Source organism: Eptatretus burgeri, chromosome 13 (assembly GCF_056783735.1).
Source record: "Eptatretus burgeri isolate ZD-2024b chromosome 13, Ebu_testis_v1, whole genome shotgun sequence".
NCBI classification, from domain to species: Eukaryota; Metazoa; Chordata; class Myxini; order Myxiniformes; family Myxinidae; genus Eptatretus; species Eptatretus burgeri.
This window is the reverse complement of record NC_140973.1, coordinates 7986837-8001494: the sequence shown is the minus strand read 5'-3', so window position 1 is coordinate 8001494 and position 14658 is coordinate 7986837. Positions and strand designations below refer to the sequence as shown.

Here is a 14658-nt window from a genome sequence, read left to right as displayed (position 1 = left end):
CACCGGCGCACAGGCAAAAGGTAATCACCATGAGGCCAATATAACTCCATAGCTTTTCAATATCCACCACATCCTGAAGTCATCACCTTCTTGTAAATAATTTCAAGTAGCTGGGTACTTCTTTTCCCCAGGCAGCCAGGCAGCCCCCCCACCCCCACCCACCCAATAGTCACTTACATTTCCAAAAATATTGATCTCATATTAACATATGAATGATGGATGAATATTCATCGAATTTGAGATAGAGAAGTACAGTCATGAAGTTGGTCTCTTAACTTTACCGGTGTATTTGTCGACACCCGCTTCCTTTGCAACATTGGACAAAGCAACGACTCCGTGGATCACATCGCTGGCGAGCACGTCCATCTCAATGAGCGCATGAGGTCCCACACTCCCACTGGCGTAGTTGGCAACATATATCGAATATCTCCCCAAACCCTGAAACAACACAGTAAAGCCAAAAACTTTTTATGACATATTCACAAGTTTCCTGAACTTTGTGCATGATTCTTGCTGGGATGCTACTTTGGGCTCCAAGGCAGATTATTACCTCCACCACCAAAGGTAGATGGAGGTTATGTTTTCACTCCTCTGTTTGTTAGTTGGCGAAAAAAAAATTTTCTCCAAGTATGTTGGTCGGTCGTGTTTGGCTGTTTGTCTGTCTGTTTGTCACCTGATTTTTGGCCACAGTTTTCAAGCAATCGTTCTAAATTTTTTTTGTGTGTGAAGGTGACTGGCCAAGGACAGCAACGCTTAATTTTGGTGAAGATCTGAATCCGGATATGAGAATTTTTAAAGTGATTCTTCACCACTGAGAGATTGGGCCAAAAACGATACATAGCACAATATCTCAAAAGGTTACGAATGGAGTCACACGAAACTTGGTAGACAGGTTAGGGGTGCCACTAGGAAGAATTAATTCAATTTTGGTGAAAATCCGATTTCAGATCTGGATATGAGGTTTATTTAATTTTTAACTGATTCTTCACCATTGAGAGATGGGCTAGAAACTATATTGATTGTTATCTCAAAAAGTTGTGGACGGATTCGAATTAAACTTTGTGAACAGGTTGGGTGTGTGAAAAGGACTAATTGATTCGATTTTGGTGAAGATCTGAATCCGAATCCGGATTCGAGAATTTTTCAGGTGATTCTTCACCATTGAGAAATTTGGCCAAAAACGATATCGAGCACAATATCTCAAAAAGTTATGGATGGATTCCGCAGAAACTTTGTGGACCGGTTGGGCGTGAGAAAAGGACTAATTGATTCAATTTTTGTGAAGATCCGGATCCAGATCCTGATCTGATAATTTGTTAAGTCATGCTTCACCAATTGGGAGATGGGACCAAAAACTATGTATAGCATGATATCTGAAAAAGTTGTGGACAACTTGTGACAAAACTAGGTGAATGAGTTGGTAAGGTGACAAGAACAAGCCGATTTGATTTTGATGAAGATCCGGATCCGGATCTGGATACTAAAATTTTTTAACGTGATTCTTCACAATTGAAAGATATATGGCATGATATTTCATTCAACACATTGTGGAAGGATTATGACAAAAGTTTGTGGATGAGTTGGGTTGGGTAGGTGACAAGAACAAGGCGATTATGTATTTGTTCAAGTCCAGATGCAGATCCAGCCGATCAGTGGGAAAATCAACGTGAACTCTTCAGCCTGGTGGATTTTCTAAGTTCCATCTTTTGTGAAATCCCCAGTTAGAAACACTGCAGAATGTAGTGAACATCAATCAATTAGCTTAATCTCACATGCATCGAAGGTATTACTACACCTGATAAAAAGGAGGACAACACCAATAACAGAAGGCGTCTAAACGACAGCAAAGTGGGATTCAGAGAGGGAAAGGGAACAAGGGATAATATTTACCAACTGAAGATATAACCGAAAGAGTGATACAAAATAATGGAAAGTTATTTGTGTGCTTTTAGATGAAATGAAGGCATTCAATAGAGTTGAACATGACAAACTATTAGAGATAATACAAAAATATAAGATAGCGCACGCGCACACACACACACACACACACACACACACACACACACACACACACACACACACACACACACACACACACACACACACACACACACACACACACACACACACACACACACAAGCATTTAAAGGACATTTTCCCCGCTAAAGCAGCGGTTAGCCTTGCGGGCCACATGACAATCTTCTCCACTTTACCCTGTTTTCTGCATCTCCCCTTCTTAATCCCCTTGCCCACATTTCCTCTTCCACCACATTTAGCCAAGCTTTTCTCGGTCTTCCCCGTCCTCCACTTCCGACTACACTCATTTCCAACACTCCTCTCACCCAGTCACTTTCATCCTTCCTCAACACATGACCCAACCATCTCAACCTGTTTCTCTTCACAACCTCCATCACAGACTCTATTCCCATCATCTTCCGCAAGTCATCATTTGTCTTCCTCTCTCTCAACGATACTCCACACATCCACCGAACCATTCGCATTTCCACCCTTTCCAGCCTTTGTTGCTGCTCCATGTTCAGTACCCATGTCTCATTCCCATAAATCATCGTACTCCTCACACATGAAGCATACACCTTTCCCCTTGTACAGAGGGACGAGGGTACTCAGTTCCCAATCCACTGGAATGCGGCCTTCTTTCACCACCAGATTACAGATCTCTGTCATTCTCTTCACACCCCAACTTCCCGCTGCCTTCAACATATCTCCCACAACTCCCGTCGGCCCTCCTGCTTTTCTACTCTTCATTGCTCTTATAGCTTCCTCAACTTCCTTCTCCGTTATCTTCTCTGCTGGTCCTAAAACTGGGTTACTCTCGATGTTTCTATCCCATTCATTTTCTACATTCAACAGCCTTTCCATATATCTCTTCCATCTTCCTTTAATTCCATCTGAATCCACAACAATTTGTCCCACTTCATCCTTCAAGCAACTCACCCCCGTCACATCAAATCTCTCTCTCGCTATCTGCTTTGCGATCCTGAATACCGCTCTCTTACCCTCCTCCGAATCCAAGCGTTCTCCAAACATTTTCCTATGGGCCTCCTGCGCCTTTGCAACCTCTTTCTTTGCAGCCTTCTTGGCTTCCTTATAACTTTCATGTGCAGCCTCTTCTTCCACCGTATCCTTTGCCTTTTGCCATTCCTTTAACTTCTTCCTCTTCTCTTCAATCGTCTTTCCAACTTCATCATCCCACCACCATGTTTCCGAGTGCCTCGGTGGTCCTTTTGTCCATCCACATACCTCACCAACGGCTCCCAATAGACTATCTTTCATTGACATCCAACCACTTTCAAGCTCAACCACATCATCTTCAACCATACTCAGCCTCTCTCTTAATTCACTTCCTTCACTGTCGCCTCTTTCAACCTCCACACCTTCATCCTCGGTTGGTACTTCACCCGCCGAATTCTCAGCGCACCTTTCACCCTTATATCGCAGACAACCAGGTGGTGCTGTGAAACAGTCTTCTCCCCTGGGATCACCTTTGTGTCCCGGAGGTTTCCCCTATCTCGCTGATGCACCATCAGGTAGTCAATGGTTGTCGTCAACCCACCTGACGTGTATGTAATAAGCTTATTATTCGCTTTCTGGAATTGAGTATTACAAATCAGCTCCATCAGCAAACTCCAAGATCCTTTCACCTTCTCCATTTCTCACACCATATCCATAACCCCCATGGACTCCCTCAAAACCGTCTGGACTCCTTCCCACATGTCCATTCAAGTCTCCTCCAACCACAACAACTTCCTCATCTTCCACATTCTCCATCAACTTCTCCATCGCACACCAGAACATGTTCTTCTCTTCATCGCTTCGACGGACCTGCGGGGCATATCCCGAGATGACGTTCACCAAGAGATTTCCGATCACAATTCTCACCATCATCAACTTTTCACTCACTCTAGTCACACTCGCTACACTGTCTACAAACTCCTCAGAAAACATGACACCAACACCAAAAACATAAGATACATTATCTACACAAATAAATCCCTGCACATGCCACAGGTTTTGGGTGAGCAGTAGCTACTTAATTATTTATATCAAAAATATAAGATAGCATGAGAGGAAATTATGTTCATCTCAAATCTCAACTGGAATGAAAGAGCGAAAGTGAGATTAAATGTTGGTGAGCCTCGAAGTTTTGAAGTGCAACATGGAATGTGACAGGGCTGTATTATTTAATACAAGCAGGGATCCACAGAATCTCCGTGTAATGTAAAATGTGACTTCAGGTCCACAACCCCCCCCCAACCCAACGCCAAGCCCTCAACCCTCCCCAATCCCAAGTCCTCATCCCCCCCCCCTCCCAGCACCAAGTCCTCAAACTCCCTCTCAACTCTTTCTCCTCCCTGCCACCCCACCCCACCCAACTCTTCCCCCCTTTCTTCTTCAATTCCTCAACTCCACCCTCCCGAACTCCAACTCCTTAACCCACCTCTCCAAACTCTGTCCCCTCTCTGCCCCCTCCCACCCTAACTCTTTGTCCTTCCCTCCCACTTTCTTGTTGAAGTCCTCAATCCCTCCCACCCACCCCTTCTCAGTGCCTCATCGTCCCTCTCTCAAATTCTGCCCACCACCCCCAACTATCCCCAACTGTCTGGAACTTTGGCAGAGGAGGCCATTCAGCCCATCATTTCATTTCATTCCTTTTTATTGTACATGTGAAACATGGAAACTTTTCACCCACTGGCAAATCATTTCAAACAAGGGTGCATCACATCCTTTTCACATTAACATGAACACACGTGAATTGAATTGGGCACAAATACTAGTCTAAAACGACAAGAGCATGAAGGTGAATACCTGAACGATTTAAACATACCTGCATTGTTCATACATTGTTCTTGTTCCTGTTCAATAAGAACAATGTTAAAAAGTAAATAACGACAGAATGTTAAATTTACAATCACTAACTCCTTTCTCTCCGTTGTTAAACAACATTTCTGTTCTTGTTTGTTAAGAACGATGTTGAAAGAAAATAAATAAAAAAAACACAATAAATTCGCAATCTCCCACGATTCCGTGATTCTTCAACATTGAGAGAAGGAACTAAAAATGATATACAGTATATAATATTTCAAAAAGCTGTGGACGAGTTATGACCAAACTAGGTGGATGAGTTGGTTAGGTGACAAGAACAAGCGGATTAAATTTTGGTTTAGGTCATCATCCAGATCGGGCCCATCGGTGGGAAACAAAACATAAACTGTTTAGCCTGGTGGAGATATGGGCTCTGCTGAGTGTCATTCTCGTTTGGACATGTAACAAGCTCAGATCCAAATTGTTTGTTCACATCATGGAAGGTAACATTGAAAGAAAACAAACACCGGGAAAACCACGAAGAATGCGGACGGATGATGTTGTTGTAGTTGCCGGACACATCGTCGTTGCTCAGTCCGCATCTGATGAACCATGTCAAGGTGACCACGCTGGCCAACTAATTCAGGTACTATGAACAAGGTCTCGGTCCTGTTTGCCATGTTACCATGTTCAGGTGGGACATCCAAGCCAGTGAGGTGATGCGGTTATTGTACCGTGTGCTTGATCCCCCAGATTAGCGACCCGAGTAGTGGCCGCTTAGACGCAGGTATGTCTTGTACTGGGCACTAACTACCACAAACTCAATTTAATTAATATTTAATTTAATTTAGCTACCTTTTACGGATGTTAATAAGCCAATGTGGCTTGGGATCAAAGACAACTCGAATCATTCAGAGACCAAGTCAATTTAGGAAAGTGTATTGAACAGGCAAAGGGGAGGAAAACAATACATTATCTACACAAATAAATCCCTGCACATGCCACGGGTTTTGGGTGAGCAGTCGCTACTTAATTATTTATATCCTTAAGGTCTCAGACATTCCACAGAAGAAGGGAAGGGTTGGACAAGACAGAAATACCGCTGCTGCATCTAGTGGGATGCTTTGAGATTGAAAGTGGAAATGCGGCCCAGCATGAAACAGTTTGTGTGCGCAGGCACAAGCCGGCAGGATGGGAAGGCAGGTCCTGTATGGATTGCAGTGGGGGCTGGGGGAAAGAGGGCATTATGCAAGGAGGACATCTCTTGCTGACAAAGACACTGGGAAATTGTGCAAAGCTCTCCCTGTTTGATCCCAAAGCATCTCTGTGCCCCCACGGTTCGCACCCCCCTTTATTGTCTCGGCCCAATCTTAGTCTGTGATGCCACTATCCCTACCCCGCTCGGCAGTCATTGGCCTGCGAGCCAGGTTTGTGGGTGGGGCATTCTGCTCTGCACTCTCACCGAGATCAATGTTACTGATAACACCAAGGGCAGCACGGGTCTAGTGGTGGTGCGGCTTTTCCCGCCGAAAAACTCACGCCCAAGGCCTGAGTAATCATTATCAAGGTCACTGAAGACAGATAACAGAGGGATAAAATGTTAAAAAGGTTTCAAGCGAAACTGGTTTTCGACACACATAACACATGCTGGACAGGAAAACAGCAGGTTTCTATACAAATAACAACGCAGAATCCTATATCACAATTAAATTACCTTACGCTTATGTTAATGCAAGTGCTAAGGGAAATAACTATCCTTATATTATGCAAGTTACCCTCCAGAAGGCACCCCCACCTTCCTTCTTCAGACTGTCCCGAGTCTGTGTCCAGAATGGGGAGCAGCGTGAGGGCCGTCTCCACTTACCGTACATACATAAGGGCCATTGACACATTTTGTATGGGACAAAAAGCATTTTATTTTGTACACAAAGTCAAAGCTCATGGAGGAGCAAAAAAAAAAAAAAAAATCAGATTGTGTTTGTTGAGGCAAAAATCTATTTCCTGTATCTCTTTCCTATTCGTTTAGTCCCTTGATGTTTGTCCTACTGTCAGTTACATCTTGCTCTTCCATGGGCTTCGCTCCTGTAAAGAAAGTAAAAAAACAATAACAAAAAAATATATAAATAAGACATAACAAAACTACTATAAATGTAGTTCCCTCATCAGTAGGACGAAACTAGTTGATACAAGACAAACGCAATCAGCCAGTACCTCAGCTATAAACGTGAAAAGGACCATGACACCAAAGGTAACAAAACACATACCCTAATTAGATGGCACTCAGTAGAGCGCATACCTCCGCCAGGCTGAACAGTTTCCGTTTTGTATCCCACTGATGGAATGGATCTGGATCTGGATCTGAACCAAAATGAAATCCGCTTGTTCTTGTCATCTAAACAACTTGTCCACTTAGTTTGGTCATAACTCGTCCACAACTATTTGAAATATCGTGTTATATTTCGTTTTTTTGGACCAATCTCTCAAATATGAAGAATAAATAATAAAATTGGAAAACTTTCTTATCCGCATCTGGATCTTCACCAAAATTGAATCAATTTGTCCTTGTCAAACACCCAACCCATCCCCCAAAGTTTCGTCCAAATCTGTCCATAACTTTTTGAGATATCCAGTACACAGTCAAACAGAGACAGACAAACACAGCTGAACCTAGAAGAGCACTTGGGAGAGCGCATACCTCTGCGAAGTAATACCTGATCCACGAGAACATATCGGGCCCAATCCATTTTTGAAATATCATGCTACACAGTACTATATCGTTTTTGGCTCAATCTCTCAATGGTGAAGAATCACTTAAAAAATTAAATAATTCTCATATCCAGATTCGGATCCGGATCTTCACCCAAATCGGATCAATTCATTGTGGTCACGCACCCAACCTGTCCATCAAGTTGCATCCGAATTCGTCCACAACTTTTTAAGATGTCCTTCACACAAACAATCAGACAGAAAGGGGTGAAAACATAACCTCCGTCCACCTTCAGTAGCGGCGGTTAAAAAACAGAAAGCACAGCCGACCTTGAATTGTAAAAAGTGCTACACCACCAACTTCGTCACAAACATGAGAGAGCACACCGAGTCTCGGACGACCTTTTATCAGTAACCCACAGACTTGGTGTTACGGACTAATCATTTTGCCTGAGACATGGGTCTGCTACATCCCATTGGTTGCAAACCTTGAACACATGAGAAAGTTGCAGCTCAGGCCAAACAAAGTAATCCACCGAGTGTGGACTAAAGAAAAAACCAACAACGATGAACAATTCAGTCACATAAAATCAACAAATACATTTCAGTGCATCCTGCAACTCACAAACTGTCATTTCCATGCAAAATGCTCAATTCATACAAATTGTTTCTTAAAATAGGAATTGAATAGAAAACCCTACAATTGGAAATATTACCTTCAAGGGTCCAATTCTCTTATTCATTTACAATTCTAGCCCCAGTTTTGAAGTGAAAATACATTGAATGCAAGGTTGTATATATATTCAGTTCCTCCTTTGTCTCCAACAGCCATCCAGTTTAAATTTGTTTTGTTGATTTAGTGTTCTTTCTTTCTTTTCAAGAGCATCTTCGATCCGAAGGTTGCTAATCAATGATCTCCATTCTTCTCTGTTTTACACTTTCCTTTTCAGTTTCCCATGTCCGTTGACGTCATACCATTCCCTTATACCATCCACATTCTCGGTGATCTTCCCGGTGTTCGTTTTCATTCAATGCTACATTCCATAAAGTCAACAAACATTTTGCTGCAGGATCATAGCTTGTTCCATGTCCAAATAAAGCTGACTTTCTCTTTGCTGTTACTCATCAATGTTGGTTTCTCTCCTACCCTTTCTAGTACGTCTCTGTCGCTAACTCTACTCTCAAAGACAAATCTTCAATATCTGCCTGTATTATCACATCTCAAACACATTTATTATTCTCCTCACTTATATTCATATTGTCCACGCCTCACTACCGTCACTGCAGACATGAAATAGGCATTTAACAATGTTGAATATCCATAATTTTGTTTGACTATCCATATTCCTTCTCAATAATTCCTTCATGTCCCAGAAAGCACTCTTTGCCATTCCGATTCTCTTTTTTTTTTATTCCTCCGAGGCACTTTTCATCCTCCGTTACCCGATTTCCAAGAAACTTGAAACTTGCTTCAGAACTTCTCTTTGGGACCTGATGGTAACTTTCATACCTCATTTTTTTTTTCTCAAACACCATAATTTTTGGATTCTTGGCGCTCAATTCCATCCCATACTCTTAGCAAGCCACATCGATGCTGTCAATCATGAGTTGCAGCTCTTCAGTGTTGGCAACCACTACAGTGTTATCTGCATACCTGATATTAGTAATAGCTAGACAATATTAAATTTGTGCAATACGTCTTGTGTTACACTCATTCTCGTGTGGTTACATCATTGGTTCGGGACGCAGCGATGCCGCTGATGAATTGCCCCATTGCCAGCACACGGACCTCATAAGGATGACAGGCTGAGTGAACCCCACCTGGTGTTAATTCAGTAGCTGACAGGGCTCGAACTCAGGACCCTAGGATCCCAACCCAGCCGCCATAACCGCGAAGCCAACGCCAGGCTTACGTCTTGTATTAATTCTTCACTAAACATATGAAATCATGCTGCGAAAAGAGTACAGCCCTTTCCAATTCTTTTCTGAACTTCAAAACTTCTAGTCTCACCAACATTTGGTCTCACTTTCTCTCTGATTCTGGCAGAGATCTGAGATCAACATGAATTCGTCTCATGCGATCTTATATTTTTAAAATCTCAATTAGTTTGTCATGTTCAACCCAACTCTATCAAATTCCTTTGTGCCGTCTGTAAAACATGCAAGTAACTTTCTGTTCTATCACTCTTTCGGTTAAGATCCTCAGTTTGCATATAGCATCCCTTGTTCCCTTTCCCTCTCTGAATCCCAATTGGTTGTCACTCAGACACCTTTCTGTGAATGGTGTTATCCTCCTTTTTATCGTGTGTCATAATACCTTCGATACACGTGAGATTAAGCCAAGATTTAGTGTTACCTTTTGCTAATTGATATAAGAATAGCTTCAATCTATTTTATCTTTTCAAATCCTACGGTAAATCTCCATTTTGAGTCACCCGTTGGGAAAACTGTAAGTTTTTTTTCATTGCTTTTGTTGAATGCATTGTTCATTGTTCGTACAAACACAGAAAAGATTTATTCCACAGAATCTTGTCTGCTGCCGTGGGTAAAATTGCAGTCGGGGTTTACCCAAGAGATGGCAAGTCTCCTGCGTAAACAGTGCTCGAGATAGTTGTTCCGCTGTTCCAAGCTGATTGATGGAAGGTGCGGGGCGAAGCAAACCGTGAAGGGAATGGCTAATGCCCGTGTGATGCAAACCGTCTCATTACGCCTGCAAGGGCAGTGGTCTGGCTAAATATCGTCAGCAATTAGGCAGATGTCTGAAAAACTTTCCTTCTAGCTTCAGGGAATAAGAAAGAAATGGACAAAAGGCAAAGCAAGGAGAAAGATTGTTTTCCTGCATTTTCTGCATTCGTGGTGGATCGAGCGAGTCCACTCTTTGACGATTGATCATTATTCTTTGCATTCCATTAACTTGTGAGGTACAAGTGAAAATATATCGAAATGTTTTATTCTTTAAGTGGAGACGTTGATTGTGAGCAGTTGAGTTGAACAAGGTGAGACTTGGCAAAAGCAAAAGAGCAAACAGATGCGGTATGTGCACCCAAAGATGGTTAGAGTACACAAGGAGACACAAGGACGCAGTAGGACATTTGCACCATCAAGCCTCTCCTACCTCAACACCCCATTAATTCGATTTAGAACAATGGGGGCAGGCACACATCACCAAGGTGTTTTATTGATATATAAAATTATAATTATCATAGTATAAAATGCACCAATTTTCTGTGCTATAGTGCAGAATAAAGAAAGAAACGATAGTAAAGCAAAGCTTGTGGATCACAAATGAAACATTGCCCGAGGCTAACTCTGCTCTTTCCTGTTAGTTTCAGAATTGGACGTACATACTCTATTTAATTTTCTTTTGTTGCTTGCATGTGCCTCTTAATGTCAAAATTGACAATCCCATACACATCAACATAATGCCAAGACTGTAATATATATCTTTTTCTTCTTTCGGCTGCTCCCGTTAGGGGACGCCACAGCGGATCATCCGTATGATCTGCATAGTGATTTGGCACAGGTTTTACGCCGGATGCCCTTCCTGATGCAACCCTGGTCGCCTCTTACGACACAGGGATATGGTACACCTATTTTAACCGGGGTATACACCGGCCCGGTACACTGGTACTCATTTGGCCGACCTCGGAAGGATGACAGGCTGAGTCAACCACCTGGTGTATTAATTCAGTGGCCCAACGGGGCTTGAACTCAGGACCTTTTGGATCCCAAGCCGCTGCCCTAACCACTGCGCCAACACCAGGCTCACTGTAATATATTTTTTGGAAAGCAGGTTTATATGAGGAGGTTGGAGTCGGTGAAGTTGGCTCGATCCATCTGGATTCTTCCCGACATGTTGATTATTTGTTCCTTTCACAATTCTCATTATTCATTCCAATTGTTGCATTTGCTTTTCTTTCATCCCTTTTACCCATTATTTCTCTCTTTCGTTATCGATCTCTCGAAGAGAAGTGAATTATTTCAGAAATTTTTCCGTAAGGCTCACTTGGCAGTGCCTGGATGGGTTTAAGGGTAGAGGAGTAGTGGTGGAAACCCATCCAGGTTCCTCCTGATGACTCCATCTTTGCTCTTTACTTATTCAGGTTCCTTCTGATGACTCAAATGCAGTATTTGGTCTTCCGTTTGATTACGAATGGAAAGAGTTAAACATGTAATTAATGATGTAAGAATGCCCTCTTGCTTTGAAGAATGGGAAGAAAGGGGGAGGGGTGGACAGAGTTGGGGTGGGGGGCAGAGAAAGTACAGAGAGTTGGGAGAGGGGAAGAGAGCTGAAGTTTTGTGGTTGTTGAGGGGGTTTTGAAGATGGAGTGGGAAGAGGATTGAAGCACTGTGGTTGGGGAGGGGGGGTGAGTACTTTAGGTTGGGAGGGGGAGTTGAGGACTTGGGGTTGGGGAAGGGATTGATTTAATCACACAAAATTTTTAGGGAGCACATACTAACTACTACTACTAATCCGCAAGTCCAAATAAGTGGCGTAGCGACCCCCATAAGCGTCGGTCTTCCGCCTTCTGCCAACACGACAGAGCACATACCTGGACAATGTTATATTCCGATGATATTCATTGCATGTTATTGTTTAATTCAGATTTTACATTACGCAGCATTTCCGCGGCTACCTGTTCGTTCTTAATAATGTTATTATTTCTCACTTTTTTGAAATGGGATTTGATAATTCTAATTGGTATATTTTTTTTTTTGTGTGTGCTTAAATGAATTTGTAATTCACCGAGTACCACACATTTAATTAGTGCAAGAACTATACTCCAAGGGTGTTTAAATGCTTACAAGTCAATTGTTTCCACATGAGAGCTCATGACATTATCAAATTCTCGTCGTATCCCATGAGAAATGCAGATACTTTCATCGTGAAAGCCTGTCCTCTAATCCATCACCAAAATTGTGCAATACTCCGAATGCGGCAATGTTACCAACAGCACGTCATTTCTTTACCTTCCTATCGATACAGGCCACTGAGCGACCTGCGAACCAGGACGTCACTCCACGCTGTACATTGACCTCATCATTCAGGATGTCCTCCCAGCGGCCATTGCGATGCTTGAACAGCTTGTCTGCATAGGTGGCCGTGCCTGAAGCACAACAAAGGACGTTTGTTGCCAACGCTTGCCTTGTACGGTTTTATGAAGTTGATTGTTTACTTAATAAGTTATTACATTTCTATCCCCAGGTCAAAAGACCAGTAGCTTACTGGTCAACTGGTACCAGTTGAAAACCAGTAGCCAACTGGTACCAGTAAAGCCAGTTGGTTTCTTACTGGTTTTAATATGGAAATTGGAATAGAGTGATATATTACCAGTTGAAATACAATTGTATTTAACTAACTGGTATCAACTGGGACCAGTACATTGTAACTGGTATCAACTGGGAGACCAGTACATTGTAACTGGTATCAACTGGGAGACCAGTACATTGTAACTGGTATCAACTGGGACCAGTACATTGCAACTGGTATCAACTGGAACCAGTAAGACTTTAACTGGTACAAATATGAGCTACTGGTTTTTTCAACTGGGAAATTGGAATTCTGACTGAATTTAACTGGTCCCAGTTGAAACCAATAGAGACCAGTTAAAGACCAATTAGAACCAATAGAGACCAGTTGAAAATGTGTACTGGTTTTAACTGGTTTTTCGACCTGGGTCATTGACACAGTGATTTAATCAAAACCTAATGCAGCAATTATTACGGGTATAAAACCACTTACTTACTCTTGTGCTTTCTTCGTTTCTCTCCAGATGGTTCAACCAATTGAAATTAGAAAATAGACAATTTAAATATTCATCATCACATTCGTGATGTACACCATGCCCTCTGCAGAGCGTCGGTGCTGCCGAAGCAGTTTCTATGGCTCGAGTTACAATCCGGGTTGACTCAGGAAGTTTGGTCAGGAATCTGTAATTTGTTCAGGGTGCCGGTGATAGCTCTCCTACTCTTTGATCAGGACACTGCGAGGTCTTTTTAACGTCCACCAATTAATGTGGGCAGACAAGACGCCCAGATTAACGTCCATTCAAGGGACTGCCCACACATTGATGAATCACCCTACCTGTGAAACACCGGGACGACAGCTTGTAGTTGGGCCAAGATTCGAATCCAGGCTAGACAGCAGAGAAGCAAGTGAGAGTAACTCTCGCCTCTGGGCCATCCTGGCAGCCATTTAAATATTGCAAATTCAATAAAAAGGGATTGGGGGGGGGTGGCAGGTGTTAATTGGGAAATGGAATTGATGAAATTAGGAAAAGGGAGTAGAATAGTGGAGAAGAGAAAAATGGGGGCAAAGTATGCAAGGAGTTAAAAAAATGAAATAAGGTTGAGACTGCAAGGAAAGGGGATGTGTGGTGCATACATAGACAGAGGGGATTGGGAGGTGGGGGAATGACGGGCAGAGAAATTCCAACAATTTTGCAGATGTAATATTTAAAGTAGATTGTCGTGAAAAATACTTTGCAAATCCATAGTTTGAACAAATACCTTTGAGTGGCACCCCTGGCTAAGCCAAGCTGTTGAAGTCTTGACAATAAACATTTGTTGATGAAGTAAAGCAGGGAACAGCAGGCTCAACCAGTTACTTGAGAAGCACATCAAAAGGAGCGGAATTAAACCGCTGGCAAGACATATGGAGCAGTTTTCTATACACATGGGGCACCACTGCAGGAAGTTTAGTGCAAATAGACAGATAAAACAAGCCACTGGGAAAATTCTCAAAGGATAGGGCCCAATGCAGGATTGCTCATCGTGTAACCAACTGTTACATCTGTCTAAAAACTGTTTTCTACACACTTTGCAAAAACATAATTTTAAATAGACGTTCAGGTCTATTTATGAACTTTCCAAAACCATGATCTTTTCTACCCTTGTTAACCCACCCCAATCCTTCCTCCTTCAAAACTTCCAGGTTTCCATCCTAAGAGTTTCCTTCTGTGTCCACCTGGTGCACCCCATTCATCCTCTCCTGCCCTCCATTCCTCCCCACACACACATTGTTTGTACAACTCTGCCTCTATCTTGGCCTTCAACTGCACTGTTGGTAGTTCCCCTGTCTTTCTACTGTTCAGTATACTAGGCTCTTCCACGAGCCTCGACTGTGT

At 42.6% G+C, this 14658-nt stretch overlaps 1 protein-coding gene across 4 annotated transcripts in view; it reads right to left on the bottom strand.

Moving 5' to 3' along the window:
• Positions 1–14658, bottom strand: part of LOC147013780 (cartilage acidic protein 1-like) — a 348068-nt gene that overhangs the window by 194257 nt on the left and 139153 nt on the right. For all 4 annotated transcript variants that reach the window (XR_015050513.1, XM_085851004.1, XM_085851003.1 and 1 more), the window contains 2 exons: positions 12503–12639; positions 282–438 (listed from right to left, as the gene is read on the bottom strand). Coding sequence is in view for 3 of the 4 variants with exons in the window: in XM_085851004.1 (XP_085707130.1) it covers positions 282–438; positions 12503–12639 (294 nt within the window). In the remaining variant the exon portion in view is untranslated. The remainder of the gene's footprint in view (positions 1–281; positions 439–12502; positions 12640–14658) is intronic.